A 27626-nucleotide genomic window follows, 5' to 3' on the forward strand; every position below is an offset into this window, starting at 1 on the left:
TAACATATTCATGGGCCACACATTCTTGACAGATGACAGATCACCACATATTGTTAGAAAAACAATTATACAATGATGCTGTAGCTAATAGTGACATCAAGCGTCCTTATGTTCAACATTCTGCTTGCAAAGAACAAGTTTATTTGCTAGAGCAAATGTAAGTATTGTATTACTGATATACTCTGCCACTTAGAGGCACCAGTGAAGATCAAGGCAAATGAAACTGGAAACACAGGAGAGTCTGGAGTATGGAACATGGGGCAGGGATGTGGGCTGAGACCAGGCACTAAGAAAAGATGTAGTTACTTGGAGCACCAGAGATCTGGTGAGAACCTGGATCTGCTCAGCTCGGACCTAACTCTCTGTGAGCCACCTGCTGCTCTGATTTGCAATGCTGCTGCATAATTCTGGGCCTAAGTAGTAGGTGTTACTCTCCCAGGTTGCCAGCCCAGAAGCCAGCTGGTCTGGTCGAGGTCAGAGCACCAGCCCTGCCCTGCAGGAGCCCAGGCCATGAAAATACTTTATCATCAAGTCGTGGTTCCCAGCACCACGCTCAAGTGGAGGTTTAATGTCATCGAGTGCCAAGTCAATCTTGCAAACAAGAACATTGTGTCTTTAGCAGAGTGCAGTCCTGTGACCATTTTGCTGAGCCCTTGGAGTGCTTTTAAAATAACCCTTTTGTTTTCATAGAATCACAGCCTGGTTTGGGTTGAAGGGACCTCAGAGCTCATCCCGCCCCAACCCCTGCCACAGGCAGGGACCCCTTCCACTGGAGCAGCTTGCTCCAAGCCCCTGTGTCCAACCTGGCCTTGAGCACTGCCAGGGATGGGGCAGCCACAGCTTCTCTGGGCACCCTGTGCCAGCGCCTCAGCACCCTCACAGGGAAGAGCTTTTGCCTCAGAGCTCATCTCAGCCTCCCCTCTGGCAGGTTAAAGCCATTCCCCTTGGCCTGTCCCTACAGGCCCTTGTCCCAAGCCCCTCTCCCGGTTTCCTGTCGCCCCTTTAGGCACTGGAAGGCTGTTCCGGGTTGTGAATGCATGACTTTTACAGGTCTGTGTTTGTAACAGCGGCGCAATGCCTGCGCCTGTTCCCACCCGTGCACCGAGGGGCAGCATCCCCCATCCCGCCCGCCCCGTGGTCCCCGTTCTCTCCCCGCGCCCCACCGGCACCTTGCGGCAGCGCCTGGCCGCGGGGCGGGGCAGGGCGGGAGCAGGTGATCCCCGCCGGGGCGGGCAGAGCCGCCGCTTTCCCCCTCCTACCGCTGCCCGCCCTCCCTTCCCCTTCCCTTCCCTCCCCTCCCCTCCCCTCTCCTCCGCTCGGCGCGGAGGGGCCGGCTCCGAAGTTGGGCGCTGCGGGAAGTTTGGTGCCATGGCGGAGCGGCGCGGGGCGCCCGGGCCCCGGCAGCGCGGCGGGGCGGCGGCGCTGAGCCGAGCCGAGCCACGCTGAGCCGAGCCGAGGCGAGGCGAGCCGCGGGGACCGCCGGCATGGCCCGCTGGATCCCCACCAAGCGGGAGAAGTACGGGGTCGGTGAGTGCCAGCCCGCCCCCCCCCCCCCTCCAGCCCCGTCTGTCCCTTCCGCGCTCCGCTTGCTCCGCCGCTCGTCTCCGCGGGTCCTTCCCCCATCTCCAGCCCTTCCTTTGCTGCTGCACGCCCCTGGCTCGCTTGGCTCCCTGCGCTTTCTCAGCTCTCCATTCGGCCGGTGCTCTCCACCACTTCCAGGGGCAGCAGCGGGTGGTCACTGTGAGCCCGCGGGGATGGGGGCCGGGCTGTGTGTCCCGTTCGCACCCTGGGGTGCTGGAATCATGCGTGTTCAGGAGTGGCCTTTCGAGTTTTGCCTCTCCAGCATGTTTCACAGTGAAGAGTGCTCTAACATAGCAGCAAAAAATGACTGTTGTCTCATAAAGATGTGGCTGGAAAAAGTGCTGACAGGATACGAAGGTTGTAATGAGTGAATTCAGGACTGTGGGTGAGACCTTTGCAGGGGGTGGAAATCTTGACATAGGGCGAGGCATGGTGGAAGCTTGATTGACACCTTGTGCCTTCTGCCCTGTCTCCCTCATGTGTAAAAGGAGGGTGTTGGGTGCTGGCTCGTTTTTCTCTAGGAGGAACCTAACCAGTGGTGTTGGTGGTGAGTTCTCCTTTCCTTGAGAGTTTGACAGATTGAAACCTGCCCAATGTTGAGGTTGCTTGTGAGGCTGGGCAGAGAACAACAGACCGGAAACCGCTAATGGCACAAGCAACTTATGACTGGTTTAATGAGGAGGGATCTTCCGAGCTCCTTGTGCCACAGTGGGCTTCTTGATGTGAGAAAGATGCTGCCGTTCATGCAGGCAAAGTGTTAACCACGCAGCTGCCCTGAGTTTGGTCATTCCAGCTCAGCCCATGTGTTTAAAGGTAAAGAGCCTCATCCTGCGCTGTATTTCAGAGTGCATTTGAAATGGGTTCCCCATGTGATTTCACGGTGGGTTTGCAGAGAGGCAGCCTGCTTCTTGCAGGACTGTGGCTTGAGCTTCTCCAGCTATTACCACAGCCCAACCTTATCTGCTTTCTGCTCCGGTAACTGGGAGGGTGTGGAGTATTGTACGCCCTGAACTTTGTTTCTTCTGTGCAGGTAACAGCCCAGGCTGTTTATGTAGGGGAGCCTGTTTGCATGACTTGGTGAGGTTACTCTGAGCATCAGGAATTAAAAGGTTTTGGTTATTAGAATCAAACTCTGTAATGCTGGTACGATTGGCTGGATTATGATGGGTTTCTGAAGCACAGCTTTGAGCAAGGCTCTTCTACCTGAAGAATGGCCTTGGGCAGTGGGATGAATCAGAGGCACTCCTCTGGCTTTCTTTTTGTTAGCTTCCGGGGTGGTATTTTGTGCTGGCTTGAGCCAACTGCTGCTGCTGACAGCTCCTCACCCCAAAAGGGCACTGGCTTGTGAGTAAGCAGGGTGGGGGATAAACTGCCTCTGCCTGCACATCCCCTTTACACCTGTGTGTTCAGGCAGCTTCAGATACTTCTTGCCCATGTATGCAGACACGTGAACCAAACTGACACAGAGTCTGCAATGCTTCAGCTCGTGCATTTAATTTGCAACCAGAACTGATAGGATTAACACACAGGCAGGCAAGAGAAGTATTTATGCAGAGACTGGCTTTATCAGGCAGCGTTTGATACATGGCGTTAATGGAATAGTAATATTGCCTGTGTCAGCACCAGTGAGGCAGCAGGGCCAGGGCACTGGTGAGGCTGCACCTCGAGTCCTGTGCTCAGCTCTTGTCCCCTCACTACAAGAGAGACACTGAGGTGCTGGAGCGGGGCCAGAGAAGGGAATGGAGCTGGTGCAGGGCCTGGAGCACAAGTGTGATGGGGAACGGCTGAGGGACCTGGGGGGGTCAGATGGAGAAGAGAAGGCTCAGGCGGAACTTGATCGCTCCCTGCAACTGCCTGACAGGAGGATGGAGCCAGGAGGGGCTGGGCTTTGCTCCCAAGGGATGTGACAAGGGGAAACGTCCTCAAGCTGCACCAGGGGAGGTTTCGATGCAGCTGAGGAGATTCCTTCCCCAAAGGGTGCTCAGGCATTGGAACAGGCTGCCCAGGGCAGGGCTGCAGTCACCGTCCATTGGAAGTGCTTAGAAATAGTGTAGCTGAGGCCCTTAGTGAGATAGTGGCATTGGCAGTGCTGGGGCAGTGCTTGGCCTTGATGATCTTTAAGGCCTTTTCCAGCCCAGTTGATGCTATGATTGTCAACTTGAGGCTTGCAGACTTGTCAGGTTCCTGTCTGCAGTTGCATCCTGTGTGGTGGTCAAGCTTGTGCTTGGGTACCAGTCCTCACTGATTCTGTGCTGACTTCGAAGGAGTTGGTGAGGATTGAGAGGGAAGTGTGAGCTGCTGGGGCCAGTAATCTGCTTGCTGACCAAGGTACCTACTGGTGCCAGTTAGCAGGGTGGTTGTAGTGAGGGTAATGCCACTGGTTTGTACAATACAGGCCATGGGATGGTAACAGCTCCCATTCACTGGTAGCGCGGGTAAGTTGCTAGCTGTGAAGTGTGAAGATACAAGTTCTTTTCAGACACGCTGTGGCTGTCAGTGATCTGTGCTTTGGAAACATGGAACTACTTGCATTTATTTTAAACATAACGCTGTAAATCGTACCAAAGCAGTAAGAAATTCCAAGAAGTGTGATTCCAGTGTGAGTCAATGTCACTCGTCTGCTCCTTGCACTTCAGTTCAGGGTGGTTTGTGTCCTGGATTATATTCTACACATTTTGTTGATTGTGGGTTCAGATTGATTTGCTGCCTTCTAGTTTGTCCTCAGTTGGTTAAGCCTTTACTGTGGATAGTACAGATGGCATATGGACTGTGTTTGAAATGGCAGACAGCAGAGAGTGCAAGATTGGGAGCTGCAGCGCTTTTAGGGAAGCATACGTGAGAGACAAATGGTTTACACTTTCTCACTTGCAGTGGGTTTGCAACCCAGTAACAGATGGGATTTGGGAAGCTTCAGCCTTGTAGAGGGACAAAAACACTGCCGATCATCTGATGGGCAGCATCTTGCCTCTTCAAGCAGTGGGATTTTCTGGGTCTCACAAAGCTTCCTTGCAGTGTGCTTCACCTCTTATTTGGGAAGGAAAGATACTGCCGGGAAAGGTTGAGAAACGTTGGGACAGCTTCTTTCCCAGCCTCTTCACATCCTGTTCCAGGGATTCCCATTTTGCCCTTCAAGTGTCTGCGTGCACGTGTGACTGTTAGAAAAGGAATGGCCTGATTTGATCTGATTGCAGAAGTGTGGCCACTTGCTATGGCTGCAATACCTTAGCCAGGTGACCAAAGAAACTGTTTGTTATGGTGGCAAAAAGCCTTTGCCTTTCAGTCCGTTATCTTCTATTCTATTGTTTTTTTTCCCTTTTGAATTGTTTTTTTTGCTAAACTGGCAGGTAATTACCCCTAATGGTCATTTTCAAGCCATTACCTCTTTCCCTGCTGCAGGGACCTGAGCATGGGACTGTTCTTGTCGTGAAGAGGTATTTACTTTGTCAGAATACCATGTGGTGCTTGAGTTCTAATCAGCTGCATCATGTCTTAGGAATGGCAGTCATTTTTCAAATGTAAACCAGTGCCTGCCAGCTACACTTGTGATTTATGGGAGCAGAAATGCAAAGGAGCAGAGAGGAAGAGAGAGTGCTGCAGAATACGATTTTCTTACTAATGGTTTGATTTGTGATAACTTCTGATATGCTGAAGCCATCAGCTCTTGGCTTCGTGTTCAAACCTCGTATATCTTCTGCAAAGCTGGCTCAATGCAGTCTGATCAAAGGAGTTTCACAGGCCTGACAGTAGCACATCATGTCAGATTAGAGCACAACTCTATTTGTTTCAACTTGCTGCTTGCCTTGTGCCTCCCATTCCTGCAGGATGCTTCTAACTCAAGTCCACTGTTGTGCATCGGGACCCTGACAAGGGCTCTGGAAGGATGGAAGAGCCCATTCCTGTTGCAGAAGTGTGCGTCTTCCTTTCTGTTGATAGAAACACTCCATACTCATTTTTTCTTCCATTTGCTTTATTGTGATTTGTGTCCAGATTGTCTTGTTGATGGCAATCCCAGCATCGCTTCCAGCAGGGAAAAGTGAAAACTTGGCATTGCTGACAGCAGAAGGTTTGGCTCTTCAAAGGAGTGGGGAACGCTTTCTTTCTGATTTGGTTCCCCAGTTTTTACTGCTGTATCTTGGTTTATTTGATGTCCAGGTTGGCGGTGCTGCTGCTCACTTCCACAGTCTGTCCTAGTTTTTGTTAATCCACATTATCCCAAGTCTATTTCCTCTTGCTTTTTGTGATTACTACTCTGCTCCTTAAGTAGTTCCCTGTGAAACTAATCCTGTGGACTTCAAAGGCATTGCTGACATGAGCAAGACATGTCACCATTCCTTTCCTTATTCTTACTTTGAAAACCAGCATTTCTAGAAGTGTCTGGTGAATTCTGGAGGTGTTGCTGCAATTAAAGTGGATCCCATTCTGGAAAGTGCTGAATCTGGGCAAAAAGTTCCTTGAGATACAGTGGAGATAATAACAGCTTCCTGCTCTTGGGAAGCTTGGTACTTTGATCCTCTAATAATAGAACAGTCTATCACTTCAGCTCTAAAGTTCTGATGCTGTTTCAGAATGTCATGGGCAAAAGTGGCCAACTAATGCTGAGAGAGTGCTTTTTCCTTTTCCTTTTTTAATGCAGGATTAAGTAGCTTTAATATTGGAGACCTGATTCTTGTAGGTCTCCATTCTCAGTGGGGGTATCAAGCTGCAGAGAGATGGAGCTTAATGGAAAGGTATGAAGTAGCTGTAGAAAGTGAAGAGAAAGCTGCAGTGCCAAATTCTTTATCTCTCTGCATCTCGTGCAGTTTAATGAAAACTGATGTGCTTACTGCAGATTGGAGTAGCTTGTTCCTCATTCTTCTGAATGGCAAAAGGATCAGTATTCTTCTATGGCTTTTTTTCCTTGCAGAGCAAGACCTTTAGTTCCCAGCCAAGATTTCCTGTTCCTCATTTCAGCGCTGTTCTCCTGTTTGCCGTTTGCTTGTTACCTGAGATAGGTGGCAAGATAAAACTGCTTTGGAATGAAAGGTGTCTGGAGCTGTGGAGCTGTGCGTCTCTGGGCAGTGGCAGCTCTCTGAGTGGGGCTTGTGTCATTTTGCAAGCATGAATCAATGAAACCACAGGCATCTGTTATGGGAGAGGAATCTGTTAGGAAGCCCGTGTTGAACGGGAAGGACTGGAGGTACAGCATCCAACTGCAATCCCTGTGGACATCAGAAATCCTGCTTGTCTCAGCCCTGCCAGCATGAGTTAGCTCAAGTGCTAGTTTCCATAGGGGTGCTGTCCAGTGGAGGTGAAGAGCTTCTTGGCAGCGTGTCCCAGGTTTCTTAAACTGCAGTGGGCAAAGCCATGCTATGAATTCTTCTCATTTAGATTGTCTGTCTCTTTCTGAGCACATGGATAGGAAGGGGAAGGTGTTGAAGGCCTGAGAACAGTTGGACAAAGATTTATGGCTGGAATTCTGGTGGGTCACATTTGTTTGCAGCTGATGAAGTGGGATCCCTTAGCTTTATACTCTCTGTGGGTCTGTCAGCTTGAGTTTGGAGTCTATGCGTGTAGGTGTGATGCTAGCCAGGGACAAGGAGTTTTAACTCAAGTGAACTGTACGGTAAAGAGCAGCCTGTAGGCAGAGTTGGGCTCCATGCGCTAGTGCTGTACCCGTTAGACCTCCTCTTCACCCTAACTCCCCCTGGAACGAATGCAAACAGCAGGACTCATTAAGATAGTGGTTCTCTTGGTTCTGTACAGCAGTATTTCCAGGTTTTCTTTCTACTCCCTTTGATGTTTTGCCCAGTAAGAACTAGGACAGTAATTTAAAGCCAGTGGCAAATTTACTTAACTCTTTTGAAAGTGCCACACGCTTTCAAGTTGGGAATTAGCTGAGGTGTCCAATTTATCAAGTGATGGGGTTTTGCTCTTACAAATCTGCTTGAAGATTTCATTGCAAAAGTTCTCGTACTTCGTGTATCTGAACACCAGTTGCACGTTTGCAGGCTTGAAGGGGAAAAGAAAGGTTATTACGGATAGACTTGGTAAAATTCATTTGCAGTCTCTATACTGTAAATGAGCATTTGTTCCTTCACAGACCATAGAAATGGAAATGTTCCACATCAGAGGTTACTCTTGTGGACACTGGATTTCAGACCTCTGGTAGGTATATGCAGTTGTTAAAGCCAGAATGTAAGTACCACAATACTCAGAAAACCCCTTCTTTTGTAGAGGACAACCTAAAGACTGGTTGTGTGCCTGTTTTCTTCTGCATCTCTTTCTCTAAAATGCACAGCACAGAGAAGATGGATAACACTTAAGTTTATTGAATTCCCGTGATACCAGTGGGCCTGAACACAAACCAGATTCTGATTCAGCTGAAGCCAGTGCAGTCCTGTTGATTTCTGTGCTCAAATGGTATTTGTTATGGGGTTAAAATGATTGCTCTAAAAGACAAGACTATGATTTAATATATTTTGGGGAGAAAACTAATCATTCAGGCTAGATGTTACTGCTCAGATTTCAAAGAGGCAGGATAAAGCTCCAGGGCTTGGAAGAAATGCACCTTACAATAATATCAAGTGCCCTTTAACCTAATAAGATCTATAAGGCTCCTGTCATTGTGGTATCTAGTTCTTGTAGCCTCGCCAGGAGATGAAAAGGAGCAGTCTAGTCTTGTATCCTGCATGCTGAGAAGGTCACTGTGTTACAGGGAAAGCAGTTGAATGTACATCTTAGTAAAGGAATGAAGTGATTAAGCACACGAGATAGATGTTTTGTGAAATTAGAACTGGTGGAAGATCAGCTTTGACAGCAGCAGATCTGAGGTTTCTCTGTAGCAAAAACAGCATTGGGAGCTCTGGCTGCACCCTTTTCCTCCTTGAGCCAACTCACACTGCTCAGTCTTGAGCACCACTAACCCAGAATGGCAGTTCAGCATCACTGCCTGCCTCTGTGTCAATGGGAGGATATGGCTCAGTGAAACTGCAACATCTGCCAGCAGCTGGGTTGAGAACCCTTAAGTCCAGGACCACCTTCCAGACTGGACAAGCAGTGTGTTGTCATCTTTTTGCACTTGGAAGCTGCTTTTGGTACGCGGGTTCCAAGCTGGGTACTCCTGCATCTGTTCATTCCACCGCAACACTGACATGCTATTGCGTTTTTGGTTAGCTTGAATCAGCCACAGCTGAAACACGCCCTAGCCTCTAAAACTCTTTTACACTGTGGCTAACACCTCATTGTTTTATCTTCCCTTCTTATGTCTGAGCACTGTGAGGTGTTCTCACTGATGGCAGGAAGTAGATGGAGGCTGCTAATGCCGTGGGAGCCAAGGGCATTTCTCTAACCCCCAGCCGAAGTGATGTTGCAGAAAAACCTACATGGTTGTTGTGTAAAGAGGTATCAAGAGAGCCTGATAAAAGTTCACAGAAGTGTGAATCTCCAAGTAGAGAGGCTGGGCTGTTTTCTTTTTCCATCTGTGCATCTGCAAAGGGGGACATTTCATGATGTTCCAGGGAGACTGGAATTGCAGGCCTGGGGGGTTTCCATTGATGTTTTCTTCTATCAAGCACCAGATTGGGTATATGCAGGAGCAGGCTGGCTCCTACCCTGCTCGTACTGATTTATTTCTCCATTGGCTCACGCCACTCCCTCTTACTCCAGACATAAACTGAGACAGATAATGCAGATTAATTCTTTATCGGAGCTTAAAATCCCTAAGGGCCCGTTAGAGAGTAAATATGAAAAGGAAGCAGAGAGCCTAGTGAAGGAGATGCCACAGCCAACAGTTTGTGCGTGGGTTACCCGTATGTACAGTAAATGCATACTGTCGTGTCCTCTGGCTCTGCTATGCGTTATTCTGGTACACATTTGCAGTAAGGTGGTCTATGTGTATAAAACCAGCAGAGCTTTAACTCCGTGTTAAGATGGATAGAAAGGAAAATTGAGCTTTGGGAGATGGGGGCTGCTGTGTAACTTTGGAGGGCAGGATGGGTTATTGCAAATCCTGGAAGCTCTGAGTTGATTCAGGGTGAAGGCAGAGTGGGTTCTGTGTAAGCGTATTTGGAGAGACTTGTTTTCGGGTGTGTATCTCTGTCCATATTGCAGTATAAATGCATTTTGAGAACAGAATCTCCCTTATTTTCCTACAGCTGCTGTGGTATAAACACTGCAACAAATATTTAAGGGGAAGATGACTAATAGGAATTCTGCAGACATGAAAAGATGGAGATTATTTCTTTTTCCTTTATAATCAGTATGTCTCTTGCTTCAGCAGTTCTAAATCATCTCAGTTTGCCTGATCTGAATCTATGAAGCTCTAAATGAAATACATGGACTAATTTGTCACTGGGTCTGCCACTTGCTCCAGAGCATTGTTATGGAACTGACTGTGGTTGGAGTCTGTAGAGATTAAAGACACAGGAGACCATTAGATCATCTAGTTGGAGCCCTTGGGTGATGCTTGTGAAGCCATCCCTATTCCCAGGGGCTGAGTTTGTTCAGTTGGGGTTTTTTAAAGCAATTCAGGCTTTAAGAGATGAAACCATTGATCCTAGAATCTGATCCAGTGTATGATGGAGAGATGCGAGTATCCACAAGCTGAGGATGGCATGACTGAAAGAGAGTCTTCCTCAGTCCCAGGTTTGGAAATCAGTCTGTGCATGACACACTCTGCAAAACATTAGATTATTTGCCCATCCCATCGCCAGGGTAATATTCTGTTATTCAGAGGAAATCAGGAAAACCCTACCAGGTTTTTGGTGCACTGTGCATCAGAAGGAAGGCAGATACCCTTCCTTGTCCTGGGCACATAAGCAGGTAGCACCCTGTTTGGGTTTGGTTATTGGAATAGTCTTAGGTGGGAACTGCAAGTGTAGGAAGCATGTCAGGGACAGTGGATGTTCCTGCTTCTCTCCTGGTTCTCAAAGGAAAGGAATGAATACAGAAACTTGATGGTTACTGAACCCAAATTAGACAGGCAATGCCATATCCTCCTGCATAGGCGGGGGTATGATTTCTCCCTTGATTTAATGCCCTTTTTAAAGATTATAGAACCCTGGAATGATTTGGGTGGGAAGGGACCTTAAAGCTCATCCAGTCCCAACCCCTGCCACGGGCAGGGACACCTTCCACTAGAGCAGCTTGCTCCAAGCCCTGTCCTTGAACACTTCCAGGGATGGGGTAACCAAGTTTAAGGATAAGTGAAAGTCTTTCCAGGTGTATTCCTGTGTGTAAGGCCAGCCTGAAATTTGAAGTGCAGAAGATGTTAAAGATCCACCTCCAGCTCATCATGTGTTTGAGGTCTCATGATGGCTGTTAATGAGAGCATTTCCATCCGTGTAATCCTGCTGTTCTGCATTATTTGCATTCAGAATGCTAAGCAGTCACTTGGAACTTTGTGTGGAACCCGGCATCAACCCATTCAGGAGTGATTTTTCTCATAACCAGTTAATGTGCATGTTTCCAGTGGTGAACTATGGCTTACTTTTTTGGTTTTGAAGTCATCTGACATCTGAATCTTCATTATGTTATTCTCAATTCTTCAGACACAAATTCCTGGGAAGCTACAAGAACATTTTTGCTCCAACATCAAAAAGCCTTTGTTCCTATTAAGAATTAATTCCTTGGGCAGTTCCTTGTCTTTTAAATAAAGCCACTGTTTTTTTGGTTACATCTTGGCAGCAGAGAGCATACCAGGCTTCTCCGAACGGGGCGTCCAGCAGAAATGCCATGGCTTAATACAGGGGTCTGCAGCAGAAAAGCACATGCTTCTGTTTCTGTACAATGGTTCTTGACTCTTCAGTTGAAAGATGTAATGGGACAAAGTCTGGTTATTGCAAGAGCTCTGAATGTGATTCTTTGTTCAGAGGAAGCAAGGCACGGCCCTCTCCTATCAGATAGTGGTGAGGGCAGGCTGCAGAGAAGTGGGACATGGTATTTGGAAGCGGTTATTGTGTCTGTGATGGGTGGAGGGGTGGTTATTTTGAGCCAAGTTAGAGATAATGGATCTTGCAGTGGCTCTGCTTTTCAGGCCAATAATCCACATTTGAAATGCATTTGAACAAGTTATTGAGGGGAGGATTCCGTTTCGTTCTGCTCGGAATTACACACAAAATAGTATGTGACAGTTTCTGCCTCATTCACTTGTTTCAGCTGGTTTAGCTTCACTTCACTGTTAGAACAGTCCTGAAAATGAGTTACTCTTGGGGTTAAAATGGGTCTAGGAATTAATACTTGATTTTCACCTCTGAGTGTGCTGCAGATGAACAGGATGATGTTCAGTTTTCCTGCCCCCAGTTCCTCCGCATGCAGAAGAGACTGGTCACTGGCTTTCTGCCCTGCATCACTGGTACTGTGTGACAGACACGGTATGAGTGCAGGCGATCACTTACCCAGGTGTGTGATGGCTCTTTAAAGCCAGATGTATATGTGGCACTGGAGCCCACTACACCACCACCTTCCTTCCATGTGGATGCTGTAGGCAGGCACTGAAGAAAAGAGCCTGACTTTCATGGGATCTGGTTTCACTGAAAACAAGAGCTGCTCCATGAGTTGCTTAACAGACCTCGTGGAAATGGAGGCTCCTCCCAGGGCTCTTGGACAAAGTGAAGCACTGTGGGTTTTCAAAGTGTGTTTTGGTTTTGGGTTTTCTTTGTAACACAGTTTTGCTGCTTCTCATTTCTCCCCTATGCATGACATTGAGGCTTCAAGTGCCACTCTCTGGGGTTGCACAGAAATGTGCTGTGGGTAGTCTGCTGTCTTCATGCAACTGGAGGGAGTGACATACCTAAACCTGCTCTTCCCATCATAATGCTGCTGTGTGCCAGCCCACATCACGCTCTGTGCCTTCTCAGAAACATCCAGCTCCCTGTTGTCATTGCTCAGAGCCCTGGCTGCCCTGGAAAGCCCAGGTTTCCTGCCTCTGCTTTCCTTTTGTGTAGCCCTTGGTTCTGGGATGACTGTTGTGTGATGCTTCAGAGGAGAGCAGTGTACCCCCACATGCAGCGTGCATGCCCTGTTGTGCAATGCCTTTAAAGTTCCTTCTCCATCTGCTCTGAGGAATCACCTTCTGCCCCGAAGCATGAAAATCGCTTCTCCTTATCTTCACCTCCATTACTCTGGCTGCTGTCATCAGTCATAAAGTTATCTGTTGCCCTTTTCAAACCAGCCCCAATGTTGACTCCTCTGACCTTCCCTCCTAATGAATTCCATGGGCTGGATGCACTGTGGAAAAAAACATTTCTTAGACTTCCCACTCGTCAAACTGGGGACTGTAGATGAAATAATTCCTTATATTGCCTCTAGTTATGCTCAAAAGAATGTGATCTCAAACAAACCCACTATCTCCTTCTTGTGGATCGTGTTCTCCACCTCTGCCTCTTTATTTGTATTGAATTTGCTAGACCTGAGTGCTGCTTTTCATTCAGGATGATAAAAGGAAGGAATCACTGTTCTAAAGTGAATTTCAAAGGACAAAATCTCTAAACTCAAGTTTAGCTTGAAGCAGAAAGACTTCACTGTAGATATTCCTGCACATCTGGGGACAGAAGTCTCTATTTTTTTCCCCTTTTCCATTCTTGTTGCTGTCAGGATTTATATGAAGGATTTTGGTATTTTCATGCCACGACCATGCTTGTTATGTGCAGCTTCCTTTTCCTTTCAAGTCTGCGAGAGGTCAGATTAAATACACACAAGGAAAAAGAGGCGAAGCAGTTCAAATAACTGCAGATGGACTCTTTGGGACAGGAGTGACATCAGGCAGCAGGAAGCATCAGTAAAGCTCCCAGGGAAAATATGCCAGCAATTTGTCTTTTATAACCTTGTGCATAACCATTGGGTAGGAGATTTTATATACAGTGACCCTCTGCTCTTGCTTAATTCAGTCCAGCAAAGCAAGATACTACCACTCTTGCCTTGTTTTGGATGTGCAGAAATGGTTCCTTTAGCTTTTAAGTGCTACACATGGGATCTGAAACCTTTCTGGTAGAGAAGGGAAAGAGAAGGGAACTGCAGTGTTCAGTTCTCTGATTTGTGGCTATCTTTGGGGACGGGAACTGCACTGCTCAGTTCTCCCTCTTCTTGGGGCCGTTGTGCACTTGGGGTTTGAATTAGCTGTGTGTTCTCAAAAGAAAGGCTTGTCTGATGGCCGCCCACCTTTCCGTGGGACACTGGGTGCTGCTCAGACTGCTTTTGTCTGAGGCTGAAGCAGCAACTTATGGAAAAATACAGCCTGGTATTTATATAATGCTGTTTGTCCCACAGAAACCCAAGGCATCTAGAAACTGGGTGGAGGAATCCCTCTCCATACGAGCACACGTGCATTTGTAACCAGGAGCCATTTCTCATGGCGAATGAGGACAGGAATCCCAAGCAGTGTATTAGGACAGAAATCGAGGCAGTCCAGCTGTAACCACAGGAGGAGACAGAGTGTAATCAGCCAAGTTAGAAATTGTCAAAGATGCTCTCCTTTAAATCTTGGAAGCCTGTTGACAGTGCTGGGGGATCACTGATGTCCATAGAGTGTGTGATGCCTGGACTTCACCTGGGGAATGGCAGCTCTGGGTAGTGCAGCGTCCCAATAGCCAGCAGTGACTCCAAAGGAAGCCCGGATTGTTTTATCCATGCACACTGCTTCCTGCTGCACCTTGGGGAGGTTTGGACGTGTCCCATCCAAGTCATGGATTGCGACATCGCTCCTTAGCGCTGGGGATTTGGCAGGTTTGCTGCAGCAGAAGGCATGGCCACAGGGCTTCACTTCCCTTTGGGGTGGGCGCTGCACTTTGCTGCTGACTCCTGCAATCCCTGGCAGGGTTATTTTCTCTCTCTGGCAGAACAGTTTCTCTTTAACTGAATCAAATACAATCTTAACCAGTTCTGACCATTCCTGGTCTTGGCATCTGTCAAAACAAGGTCATTTTAATGGATTACTGTGAGCTACTCCTGTGTATGTTCATGTTTGCCTTTGGTCATAAACATTATCCCGATTTCTCTGCAAAGATGTTGATGGGATTTTTACCTCTGGGCCTATTCTGGGGCCTTTAAGATGTCTAAACTGAATATCCAGATTACCAAGTTCTTCATTTCTTAAGCTTATCCAAGCTTTTATGTCTTGGCCTACAACACCGTTGCAGGGAGGGAGAGGAAACTGGATGTCAAAGCCTTAGGAGCAAAAGTCCAGCAACATTCCTGTGACCCACTGGAAAACAACATCATGGATTCAGCCCATCCTCTGTGTGAATCTCTGCAGGCACTGGGGTTATAGTAGGCATGAATTAGAGCCACTGAGAACAAACACGGCCCCTGCAGCGTAAGGAAAGAAGTATGTGTTTGTGATCAGGGTCTATTTCAGATCCTGCAGGGAATTCACGTCTCCTGCCTGCTTCTCTGGGATTATTTATAGTTAGAAGCTGGTGTATGTGAGGGAATTTCCGGTGTGGTGAGCCACAGTCATTTGTTTGTGCTGGATCCTTTCCAGGAGGCAATATACCTCCTCCTGATGGAAATGATAGGCACTGGATGGGAATTTCCTGACAGGAGAGCTCCATTTATTGAATTTACAGAGTTCTTGAAGCACAGCCCCTCTGAATCTGCAGGATTTTCCCAGAGCCCCCTGCAAACCTTTTGCATCATTGATTTGCCTTCTTAAAACTCAACCCTTGTGCTTGTTTCAGTAATAGGTTTCCTTGGGGTGTGTAAATATGGCACTTGTGTGTGTTGAGGGGGTTGTGTTGCTGCATTTAAGATGTGAACTGTGCTTAAACCAGTGTTATAAAGAAAGAGGTAAGATAATCTCATTTAGGTGGAGGAGTGCTCTGTTCTGATTCAATTCATTGAACCATAGCAAAGCATTGTCCTGGCTGCTTTCTCTCTTTTTTACCTGCACTGGTTTGAAAGCAAACTCAGATTAAGCTTTCTCACCTTAGAAGCCTGCAGCAGCTCTGAGAAAAGCTTTTCTGCTTTGCCCAGTGAATCTGTGCACCTCAAGAAAGTTCCAGAGAAAAGGCAGTTTAGAAGCTTGGGCTTCTGGACTTAATCCTATTCCCACTGGGAAGCCGATAAGCATTTGGATTAGCTTTGTCTTTGGTAGGGATTAAATTTGCAGAGAATCTCAAGTTTTCATGCTAAGATTGGCTCTTGTCTGGGAAGAGCCTTTAGCAGTGAATAGTCAGAGACATTTAGGATAGAATAGTGCCAGTTTTCCTTAGGACACCCAGTTGATGTTGTTTTGCCAGCGCTTGTGAGTGCTACAGTGCAGTTACTGCTGTGAAATGCTGGTCAAAAATCACCATTACCTCACTGATCCCTAACCTCTGTGTGAGGCAGTGGTGACCTTTGCTGGGCAGGTTGTCAGTGAAGTGACAGGAGACAGCTTCTGCATGGAGTGTCACAGATCTGTGTTCTTAAAGGTAACAGACAAACTTTGTTGGCTGTTAAATGATGTTTATTGTCCTTGCAGGAGACGATGATAGGATCTGGAAATAGATATGCTACATGCTTTTCTGGTGTATTATATACACAGGACAGCAAGGGGACTTCATAGTGCTTTGTCAAAATCATGTTCTGTCTTTGACACGTGCCGTGATACCAGATTTCAATATCTGGTCATTTCACAGCTTTCATGACAGTGGGTCTCATTTCTCTCTCCCCCTCTTCCTCTTTAGCCATCTACAATTACGATGCTGTGCAAGATGTGGAGCTCTCCTTGCAAGTTGGTGATACAGTTCACATTCTGGAGATGTATGAAGGTAGGTCGCAGCTCATTTCCAAGTACTTTGCAGTGGTTTTTGAAAATAAATATAGGAAATTCAGATATTCTTTTAAAAGAATACAAATTTCAGGTCTAGATTTTCAACTTCCAGTATGTCTAAAAGCACAAAACTTGCTGGATGCACTTTATTGTTAAAGCTGTATTAAAAGGCATAAACCACAGGAGCAGCAATCAGATCTACACTGCTCCTGGCACAGGTTTGTCAAGGTAACGTGTCACTGGTATCCCTAGGCAGCACTGCAAGAGAAACACTTACTTCTGGCTGTTATTCCTGTTTTTACCCCGCACCTGCTTACCCTGGCTCCTTCATGTGCCAGGCCTCCTTCTAGAGTCATGTGATGAACTGATCCAGCTAGGAAAGAGTAATAATTAAAAAGAAAAGTAGCTTTTAACCTCAATTATTGCTTTGATCTGAGACAGCAGAGGCAGTGGATGAAAGGAGAGGAGAGGCCAGGTCTAATTGTTCCGAAAGGAATGTTGGTTTAAGCCATAATATCATGAGCTGGCATTGTGTGTTTTAAAATGCCTCCAGTTATAGAGCTCCCATGCCTTTTTTAGGCTGTTTCTCCTAGTACTTTACTGGAAAGTTCTTCATAATACCTACCTTAATGTAAAACTTCTTGCAGAAAGGAAAACAAACTCCCTGTTATAAACAAGATGCAAATCACACTTGTGCTTCAGATCTGCTTCTGCTGAATGAAGACTGCAGTATTAGGAATGGAACACAGCCATTGAGTTATTTTACAGAATGTACTAGAAGGCTTTCCAAAATTGAAACACTCTTCCCAAAATACAAACTCAATCGTTTTCACAAGCAGCAGCAGGACTCAATGTACAAAACCTCTTCAGGAGCTCTGCTGGGAGCAGCAAGCTGCTTGTTTAGCATTTTGTTCGTAGCCAACTGTTCCTTTTCCATTTCTCTTTGACCTTGACACTGGAAACAGCCAAGTCCTACATGTCAAAGCATAATGTGGTGCTGGAGTGTGTTTTTACACTCATTTGTGTGATAGTGGTGAGTGCGTTTGGTAGAGAGAGAGGGAGAAAGGGAATAACCTCTGTATACAATAGTACTAACTTAGGAACTGGCTTTGTGAGAAGACACAAGGAAGAGGGAGCATCAGGGATGAAAACTGCCCTCATGAAGAGGCTGCATTTTGTACTTCCCATAATGTTGAGCTAATTTTTTGTCCTTTTTTAAAGCAACATCATTTTTCAATCTTATTGCTTGGTTTCTAACTGGCTGTTTAATGGAGAGACAGTCAAGAATAGAAAGTGAATGGCATCCCTTCTTCTACCTGACATATCCCAGGTTGGAACTTCAGCTGGAAAAGACTGATTGTAAACTGTTTGGGCAAGTGGATGTGTTTTGACTGTTTTCATATGCTGAGCCATCAGTGTGGCATCCTCATTTGAGACTGAGCACCTAGGAGTTACTGCACTACAACTGAATACTCCTCCTGGAAAGACCAGCCAAAAATCCAGGCCAGGCACATGTGAATCTGAAGTAAGAGATGCAGATTGCTTCTGAGATGGCAGCTCTGCTGTGGCTCTGGTCTTGTTTCCCATAAATTCATCTTTAGAACTCCAAATTCTGATACTCTGTCTGCCTGGGAGGAAATTCTTAGGTCCCATTGTATCCGTTTTCCTTTCTTTTGGGACATGAGCTTTCAGCTTTGTTTCTGGGTATCTGTGGGTTGTGTTTCTGAGGATTAGTGTTCCCACAGGCAGCTTTTTCCACTTTCTTCTCTTGCTGATGATGTGAACTTCCAAATACAGCTCCAGGCTGATGGAAGCGGGGTTTTGTTCCCTCATCACTGCTCTTATGTGGGTACACAAGTCCCAGTTTAGAAAAAGGTTCCATTTAACCAGGGCGTTGGCTTTGCAAGAAGAAAGGCCCTGGGGTGCCTTGTGAAGTCCTTTTCTTAGTGTGTACATTATTCCTGCAGCTCCCGACTATCGGAACATTCCTTAGGGAATGAAGGAGGAGTTTTCCAGGGTTGTCCAGATGCTGTCATGTAGTGGTAATAGCCACTTGGAAAATCTTACTCCCTGCTATTGTTCCCTACTTCAGGATGCACGGGAGCATGTTTTGTGAGTTACCAGAAGGTTCTGCATACTGTTGAACCAGCTCTGCAGTCATCTAGAACGTGCCTCCTTTTTCCTCCTGGTTGAAGCCAGCAGGTATTCATTCCTCAGTTCAGGGAAGGCTCTCTGTGTAGCAGCCAGCCCTCACTTGAAAGCTCTTTGTATTCTGCATCTGAGGTTTTGGCTGGCTCCGCTCTGTCTGTACGAATTGAAGTGCAGGGTTTGTTCCTTGACAGCAAGGTTGAAGCTTGTGCTGGGTTTTGCTGTTAACAGTAACTGTTATCTGACTCTCAACTAGCTGAATAGCTTTGAGACATAACACTGATACAGCTAAGCCACTGAGAGAAGTGTGTGAGGAGCAAAGAGGAATTAAAGTGCAAGCCAGAAGGTGTGGATGCACTTAGGTGCAGGCCACAAACTTCTAATGGTACGTGGCTTGGCAGACTCTTAGGTGGACTGCCTGCAGTCAGGTGCTGCTGTTGTACTGCCTGATGGCCTCACAATGAGAAAAACACCTTTAAATTGCAAATTCCCTGCTCATTTATGCTAGTGCATGCTATCAGGAGTTTGAGGCCTGTTGCAAAGGCTGGAAGTCCTTGGAAAGCTGGCCAAATTTGAGGTGAGTCTCTGCCATGTAACTTGTTGGTAAAGCTTTCTTTTCCATGCCTAAGCAGATGCTTTGCCTAATGTTTTATAAGTGCCAGTTTTAACTACACAGTTAGGCATTGTGGGTGCACCAAAGGATAACGGGGGTGATACCGTGGTAGATTGTCCATATTGCTGGACTGCAGCTTGCCTGTGTCAGGGATTCATCAGAGGGTGATCATCCCTATAAACAGAAGTTATATACCTCCCCCAGCTTGGACAGAGTTAAAGTGGAGGTCATCAGAGCTGAAACCAGAGTGAGCAGTTTGAAGTAAAAGGTTTCGGGTATTTCTGGTACAAGCTATAATGTGCTGATGCCCACTGCAGCTTGGATCCATACAGGGACAACCTCAGAGCTTCAAGCACGCTTTGAAACTCCCTGGTGTATTTATTAGACATGAAGATACCAGTTTTCTTAGACTTGCCTTCCCTTTAAAACAAATACACTCTCAGTGAAGGATGGGTTTCTTGGTTTAGGGGTCTTTTTTGTGCTACACTCTTGTAAACTGCAAAGCAAGGGTTTTTTTTCCCCTCCTTTCTCTGGTTGGCCATCTGCTTGCAGAAGGCCACGAGGCCTTTGTGCAAAATGACTTTAGCCACTTGATAACAAGATAAGCAGGGCGTGCTTATCCAGCAGGATTGCCAAATATTGTTAAGACTGGGCTTATGCTGCAGAATCCAAGGGAAGAAGGAAACTTGCTGCACCCAAGGCTGCTTCAGTGCAGGATTTACTCACTGGGAATCTGTCCTTGAGCAGTGAGCTGGGGAGGATACATTCCTGTTTCAGGGAATCTTCTCTAATCTGCAGTTACATATTGTTATTTCATGCAAGCTGTGGGAAATAGCCAAGTAGTGGATAGAAGGAACGTGTGCCACATGCTGTGCTTCCTGTCACTTTCTTCTCCCAGTGACAATAAGTTTGCATTCAGTTTGATCCCAGTTTCCATCTTTTGCGTTTCCTCTGACCACTGTAGGCAACTGGAGCGATCCCTTGTTTCTTCAGTGCAGTGGTGTGTGTTGTGGTTCTGGGAGGCTGCACCACAGTGGAAGAGGAACAGAGACCTTGTGGTTAAGCACGTGATGTGGGATTGCATCATTGCGGATAACTTTTCATCACCTAAACTGTTGTCTTCTGAATCATTACATGCAAAGGTGGAACTGAGGACAAGTGTTCCATTTAAAAACAAACCCCAAAGGCCAAACTTGATGACATTTCTTTGCAAGACACAGTCTGCTCTTCCTGCATTCCTCATCGGGCTTCCTTTTGAAAGAGTGTTGTAGTAGCCAAAACTTGCCCTGTCATCTCCAACTGAAAAGCCTTGCTCCATTTAGCATCTCTCTGCTGAGGGAAACACTCCAGAGAAACCCTGGAATAGTCTGTTATTCCCATGAAGCTTTAGGCAGATTTTGGTTTCTTTTTGAAGAAGAAATCAAGGAATCAATTGCCCACTAGCAAAAGCTGTTGTTCCTTTGGAAATGCTGAAGAAGTGGATTGAAAATTGGAGCAGGATTCTGAAAGAATTGCCTGGGATCCTTGTTGAAAGACTTTTGTGTAATAATATACAACATGCTTTTATGCAATGATTGCAAAATATTGCACAGGAATGTGGTTAATGCCAAGAGGTCACGTTAAATATGAGGAAGCTGAGAGGCTGTGTCAGAAGGAATGGGAATCACTGGCAAAATACTCTTGTTAAATTCCATGAGCTTTGTATTACACCATAAATAACCAGTACTTGGCCATTCAATTAATTACAACTTAGACAAAAATAGAGCCTAAATCTTCTCATCCCTAATCCAGTACCTTATCCATTGGTCCTTGATCAATGGATAATCTCATCTTCATCCTGTGGAAAGAATGGAATTTCTTCTCTGCTTCTAAGTTACCACTGGAATATTTGGGGTTGTGTGGTTGAGCCGATTCACTTTCTCATTGCTGGGGGAAGGGGACAAAGCTGTACTTAACCCCCCTTCCAAAAAACCAAACCAAAACAAAACACAGCCCAAATAACCCCCCCAACCACCCCCCAAAAAACCCCAGAGCAAATCAAAACCAAACAAGTCCCACCTTAAGCTGTGATTCATGGTCAAGGGGTCTCAGATCCATGATTCTTCATGGAACCTTCTTTGCTAAATATATAAATATGGGGGGGGGGGAGAAACCAAGCAAACAACTACCCACCCTCCCCTCCTCTTTGCCTGATTATTCCTTTAAATCCCTTTGCCTCTTGGTGCTGCTCCCTCGGCCAGCTGGCTGAACGTAATCGTCTTGGATCGGTGATGTGTGTCGTGATAGCTCTGAACATCATTCATGCATTACGGACCTTAATCTATACCCTTCATGTCTGCTTAGAGTCAGTGTTTTCAGTTCCAGTTCAAGTAGAAGCTTGGGAGGAGAGGCATAAACCAGTGCTCTAGGAGCAGGGTTAACCGAGAGCTGGGATTGCAGCGTCCTGCCATTTGGAATGATGTTTTTAGCGGCTCAGAGGCAGTGAGAAAGTGCAAGCTTGCATGCTGTCCCAGGATGGTACAAGGCACATTATGTCTACGCAGCATGCAAAATGGAGCAGATTATTCTTCCAGAGTGTTCAAGTTGTTATTTTCAGTACAGTAACTTCTGGAGAGCTCAAGGTGACGGAAACTGTTGCTTATGGCAAGGAACAGGCACCCAGCGGAAAGAGTGCTTGAGCATGCACGGCTTGTACATGGCCCAGACAAATGACACGGTGAGGGGGGAGAGAAAAACCCCTTTGTCCTTCAGTTTGGAGGCAGTGGAGGAAGAGTGGGAATGTTCTGCCCATAGCTCTGCTCCTCTGCTCTCTGCACATTAAGCAAAGCTTACTTGAGGACAGCAGAAATCCAGCAAGTCTCATACACTTGCATTTCAGTGACCTTGAAATCAAAATACTGCTCAAAGCCTGGGTGCTGAAGAGGGGGGATCCTGCATCTCAAAGTGATGCTTCTGAGTTGTGGAGACCACAGTTATTACTTTGTACCTTATACTTTACTAGATCTTGTCCAGAGAGAAACGGTGTCTGTACCAGGGCGAGCAGCTCTTTGCCTTATCTAATAAAACATCAAACATCTTTCAGCCTTCCTTTGAAGGAAGGTTTTAGACTGAGTCGCAGGAGAAAATAAAGAACCTGTGTGAAGTGGAGCTCAAGCACAGTCCAGAAGATGATTTGGGTGAAGATGCACTTCATGAAAAAGAATTGGACTTGGGACACTAGAATGTATTTCTCTTTGCCAGATAGATGCTGTATGACCTTGGGCCAGTAGTTCTGTGTGCATGTCTGTGTGTCTGCCTCGTCTGTCAAATGATCAGACCAGTAGTTCTGTGCTGTGTGAGCTTTATGGAGCAAGGATTGCGCCTTTCAAAACACCTAGCATGGAGTGCCCTGTCAATACAACCCCAAAGGATAGCTAGAGTAGGTGTAAGGGTGTCAATCCATTGTAGGAAGAGACACATGCCCTACTCTGAGGACCCAAATAGAGCAGAGGTGGCTTTGCAGCAGTAGATCTCAAATAAGCAGTCTCAGTAGATAGAAGCATGATGAGAATGGCAGTGGCTGTAGAGGCAGAACTAAGTATGAATGTTTGTGTTTCCCTTTGACAGGCTGGTACCGCGGATACACGCTCCGGAATAAATCCAAGAAGGTACGAGCTCATTTTTCAGGAGCTGATTTTGATGTCACACCTTGCCAGACCCTATCCAGTGCTGGAATCAGCTGTGCTTCTGCTGCATTCTTGCCTTAGTATTGCGCAGGACTCGTGATCTCCATGTCCTTTTCCTAAGTGATGGAAAGAAATATCTTTGAGCTGAATGTTTCAGAACCATTCACTGGGTACTCCTCCACTGTAAGCATGCATAAGGGAGTTTAAAGTAGCAAAATTGACTGTTCCATTCCTGCATACACTAGCTTACTGCCTTAATATTATGGTCTTGGACCTGTACACATCCAGCATTAGTTCAATGTAAGGCTAAGATTAGAGTTTTGATTTGACTTGGAAAATATTCCCCAAAATTATGCACACATGGATCTCAGCCAAACTGCTTGAGGTTTGTGGAACCAGTCTGCAAACTGCATGGAAATCTGGTTTCCCATAGGGATCCTGGCACCTCTCATGTGGTAACATCCATCACAGCCTCCATTTTTCAGGTGTAAAGGGAGTGAAAAGAAAACAGAAAAGGATTCCAGCAATCCTAGAAGGTTTCCCTTAAATAAAAGAAACTTGGAGCAGGTGAATGTCTCCCAATGGTGTGGTGTGTTAGGAGGTTTGCTAGAGACCCACAGGTCCAGGGCAGCTTGACAAATGACTCCAACAATATTCTGTAGCAAGGGCAGATGAGTACAACTGATGGTTTGCAAGAAGAGTTCATAGGATTTCAGTCAGGAAGATGAGGGTTGTTACACTGAAACAGAGACTTTGCTTCTCTGAGATGCTTATATCAAATACAATGGTCAAGCTTGCAGCCTGATGCTCTTTACTGTCTTTTCTCCTGTAATAGCAGGGCTGTTCGACCTAACACATTTAAACAGTAAGCATCAGCCACAATTCCTGTTCTGATCATGCTCTTACCCCTTTTCCCTGCTTCCTGCTGAATACATTTTTGTCGTGTTATATCCTAGGGTGCACTTGATTTACTTGATTTCTGTGTTTGTTTTTAGGGCATTTTCCCAGAAACATACATCCATTTAAAAGATGCCATTGTGAAGGACCGAGGGTAAGTTGGCACTTCCTGAGGTGTACTTTTGGTAGCATTTAGAAACCAATAAACAAGCAAACAACTTTAGTGGTGGTTGTAATGAATGCCACTGCTCTGTGTGTGCAGCAGCGCACACAACCCGTGCGAGTGTAGCTTGTTTTTGTCGGGGTATTGTACATACCAAGCCAGTTGTAGGTATAGGTGCAGGAGAGCTCTATTTGCAAGCATGAGAGAGCTCTGCTAGACAAGTTAGTCGGGAGGCAGGTCAATCAAGCTACTTTTAGCTCCTCTAGGGACTCCTGCAAGTCATAACTTGGCTCCTGCTCACAGCCAAGTAGCCAACAGGAGTGTGTATTCCTTCCTGTCTTGGAAAACACTTAAGGAAATGACTCCTCATTTGATTCTTAGAGCTGATTCTGTGATCATTATAGTGGAAGGAAAACAGCAGTTGCAGAGGAAGAGACGAGACTTTAGAAAGTACTTTTACTAACTAAACATGTTTGCATTAAAAATGGATAATGAATGTGCCTGTATGTGTTGGAGAACCAATTGAACAATTTAGCAGCATGTGAACTGTGTGAATATTCCCCTCAAACTCCATTTGCATAGTTATCACAAACGGATCTTTTACCACGAAGTTTTAATCTCGAGTGTAACACCTATTTTTCTGTCTTCTTCTTTTTTTATCCAGACAACATGAAACTGTGATTCCAAGTGAATTGCCCCTTGGACAAGAACTCACTTCTACCCTGAGGGAGTGGGCAGTTATCTGGCACAAGTTATATGTGGTAAGTTTTCTTTAGGGGTTGATATTTTATTCCATGACCCCAGATGAGATGAGGCTAGGCTTGAAGGCTTTGGAATAGAACATTATGCAGCACTGTAAAACTATCAGTGTTGTCAAATTGGTTTTAAGAGGCTAAAAACGTTCTACTTTAATCTATGTACTTGCATAACTGTGGTGGCACAGCAGTGATGAAGCGTCGATTGGCACAAGTCACACTAGTCATCATGTCAGGTGGCTGGGGCTCTGTGTGTGTCACAGCTCACTAGTAAAAGGTTCCTGCTTTGTTGTTTGTCTGTCCTGTTGAGAGCAAGTTGTGTGATGTTCTTTTAGCAGAGCCTTTCACAAGTATGAACTCTGCTTTTCTAGGTGTATTGTAGGTACTTAACAGAATGGTTGATCCTCACCCCAGAGTGCCTACAGCTCAAATAAGCAAGATGGCCAAAGGGTGGGAAGAGGATTAGGGCCATGTGTGGAGGGCAGAGTCACAATAACATATTGAGTTCTCAATAGGGCAGCAGAGATGCCTCTTGTCTCCTAAATCTGTTCAGTAGCCTGGCCAGATGATAGTCACCTCATAGAAGTTAGAAGCCAAGGAAACACGTAAAATGGGTGGTTTTGCTGAGGTAGGTGCATTCTTGGTTAAAGAAACTCAACTGGAGTTCACAATGAATTGCCTTCTTTTGAAGGTGATTATTAAGGTGTATTAAACAGAACCAAACTTGATTTTTCTTGGATTAGTAGTGATTTCAGCCTGTGTTGTGTGTGCTCTGAGATGAGGGGATGGGTGTAAATCGTCTCTAACCATTCAGTTTACCCAGAGCAAGCTTTCCTCTTGAGAACTTCACCAGGCCACAAGTACATCTTGTGTGCCACGAAACCACAGGAATTTATTCCCCCCTCTTAATTTAATGAGAAGCTATATGTGAGGGAATTACTGTGTGAAAAAAAGAGGTTTGTTCCTGGCTTCTCTTTTTAACTCAGTAACTTCAGCATCCTAGCCTCGGAATCTATTTTTCTTAAGAGCAAAAGTCTTTCATGTTCCTGTGCTTCACTGACAGAAGTCTTAAAATAGCCTTGAAAAATGTTGTGGTTAGAAATGGATTTGAGTTTATTTTCTTTTCCCCTGCAGTATGTATATAAAGAAAAGAGGAATACGAAAGGCTAAAGGAGGAAGGAGGTATTTGAGGAGAAGGAAGCATGGCTGATTTTTTTCTCTTTGGCAGCGTTTCACTTCTTCATTTCACAACCCACTTCTAACACCAGTGGGTATTATCTCCTCTGCAAAATAGGTGTAAAAATGGGTGAGAGTTTTTAACTTCATGTAGTTCATAGGAGCCAGGTAATGTAAACAGCTGGGGAGATAATTCAGCTTTAGCCAGCTGTCATAGTGAGGCCTGCTCTGTGTCTCCCTGGAAGCTAACACTGGTTGCCTTCTCTTTATCGTTATTTTTATGCAAGTTAAGAACATGTTTTCTGTCTTTGTTTGCTAAATATGTCTCTAACGTCTTCCCCGTAGGAAGTAAAAGACTCTTCTTGCCCCTGTCAGCCCCGCGGTCCAAATCAAAAGGAAGATGGCTACTTATAACTCCCTTTAGATTTGTGTTCTCAGGGGGCAAATTAGGAGTAGTTGATGTCATTCATGTTCTCTGCAGAGAGCAGAGTGGGGAAATAATTGAACTGAGCCTCTCTTTCTGGCTGTGTGGGAGCAGCTGGGGTTCATGGTTAAACATTAACAGCTTTGCTGCAGGGAAGTGACACCAGTCAGCTGCTGCCTGAAGCATTGGCCAATTCCTGCTGGCTGTTGGGTGAGATGTGAAAGTCAAGAACCTCTTGACGGTCATTTTGGAGCTGCATAACTATAAACATTAAAGTTTAATGTCCTCTGATTTGTGGCACCTCCCTCTGAGCATGAGCTGCACTTGGCACTCAGTGCAGGTCAGAATCATCCCAGTAGCTGGCTCACTGTGTGCTGGTAGAGGCTGGGTTCTCTTTTGAGTGATATAAATGATTTAGCTGACACTTCTAAAGGCTTAGTTGCTTATCTTAAGTGCATACAAATACGGTAGGTTACCACATAGCCATCCACATTTTAATTATGGCATCAGCCTTGGAGCCTGAAACTATGGGAAAGAGGTGATAGGTGTGAGTGATTTCATTAGGGCAGAACCAGTAAACAGCATGAGAAGTGTTTCCATGAATTAAAGATGATAGCAGTTGGAATGGCAGGAGGAAACTCTTCACGAGGCAGGTTTTGGTGTCCTGTTCAGTCAGTGCTTTCTAATTACAGACGCTGCGTTTATAGCACAAGATGGAAATGCAGTGACTGATGACTGCAGCAAACAGGAGCGGGTACCTGGGTAGACTGGGGAGGTGGTGCCTGGGAATCCAGTCATGTGAACTTCTTGTTGCATTCATGGGCAGTCTCTGGCATGGTAGATGCTGAGCAGCTGCTGCTGGGGTAGTGCTTAAAAGCGTGGGATGAATCAAGACTGATTTCATTCAGTTCTACACAAATGTGTAAGGTGATATTCAGCCTTATGCACTGATAGACACCAGCTAGAGAGATTATTGGGTTTCTACAGAGCTGCTTTGATTTCCATGAAACTCTGGCCTGCAGATCACACATGGGCACAGTGATCCATGTGTGAGTTCCCAGTGGGTAGAGTGTGAACCTTGACATACAGTGTGCATACTGGCAGGGAAGCAGTGTATCCCAGGTACTGCTGCATGTGCTTCTACTCCTGGTTTTAATGTAATGGATTTTGGGGATGTGATGGGACAGGGTAAGAAAGCAGGCAGCCGTGGAAATGGAGGAGGAGCAGATATGAGAAGAATCCAATGTGGGCTTCATTGTGGGTCATCTGTGGTTAGTATTTATGTGTTGGTATCACCTTTAGACTTGCAAAAGCGAATCAAGTTTTTGCATCAGTCTTACAACTAAATAGACAAAAAAGCCTGGGGACAGACATGAGGCTGATTTGCTGAATGTCACACATTCTGAGAGTGGCAGAGGTGGGAAGAGGTGTCTCAGTCTGCTAGAACACAGTTGCAGTCATTTAACATCATCTCTC

General features: G+C 45.9%; 1 protein-coding gene across 1 annotated transcript in view; it reads left to right on the forward strand.

Moving 5' to 3' along the window:
- Nucleotides 1-1432: 1432 nt before the first annotated feature.
- The window catches only part of DOCK5 (dedicator of cytokinesis 5), a 68833-nt gene continuing 42639 nt past the window's right edge, over nt 1433-27626 (forward strand). The window contains exons 1-5 of the mRNA XM_062617017.1: nt 1433-1527; nt 16224-16307; nt 22677-22717; nt 23731-23786; nt 24460-24556. Coding sequence (XP_062473001.1) covers nt 1485-1527; nt 16224-16307; nt 22677-22717; nt 23731-23786; nt 24460-24556 — 321 coding nt within the window. The 5' untranslated portion in view covers nt 1433-1484. The remainder of the gene's footprint in view (nt 1528-16223; nt 16308-22676; nt 22718-23730; nt 23787-24459; nt 24557-27626) is intronic.

Source organism: Pezoporus occidentalis, unplaced genomic scaffold, assembly GCF_034315485.1.
Source record: "Pezoporus occidentalis ecotype Australia unplaced genomic scaffold, CSIRO_AGI_Poc_V1 ctg191, whole genome shotgun sequence".
Lineage (NCBI taxonomy): Eukaryota > Metazoa > Chordata > Aves > Psittaciformes > Psittacidae > Pezoporus > Pezoporus occidentalis.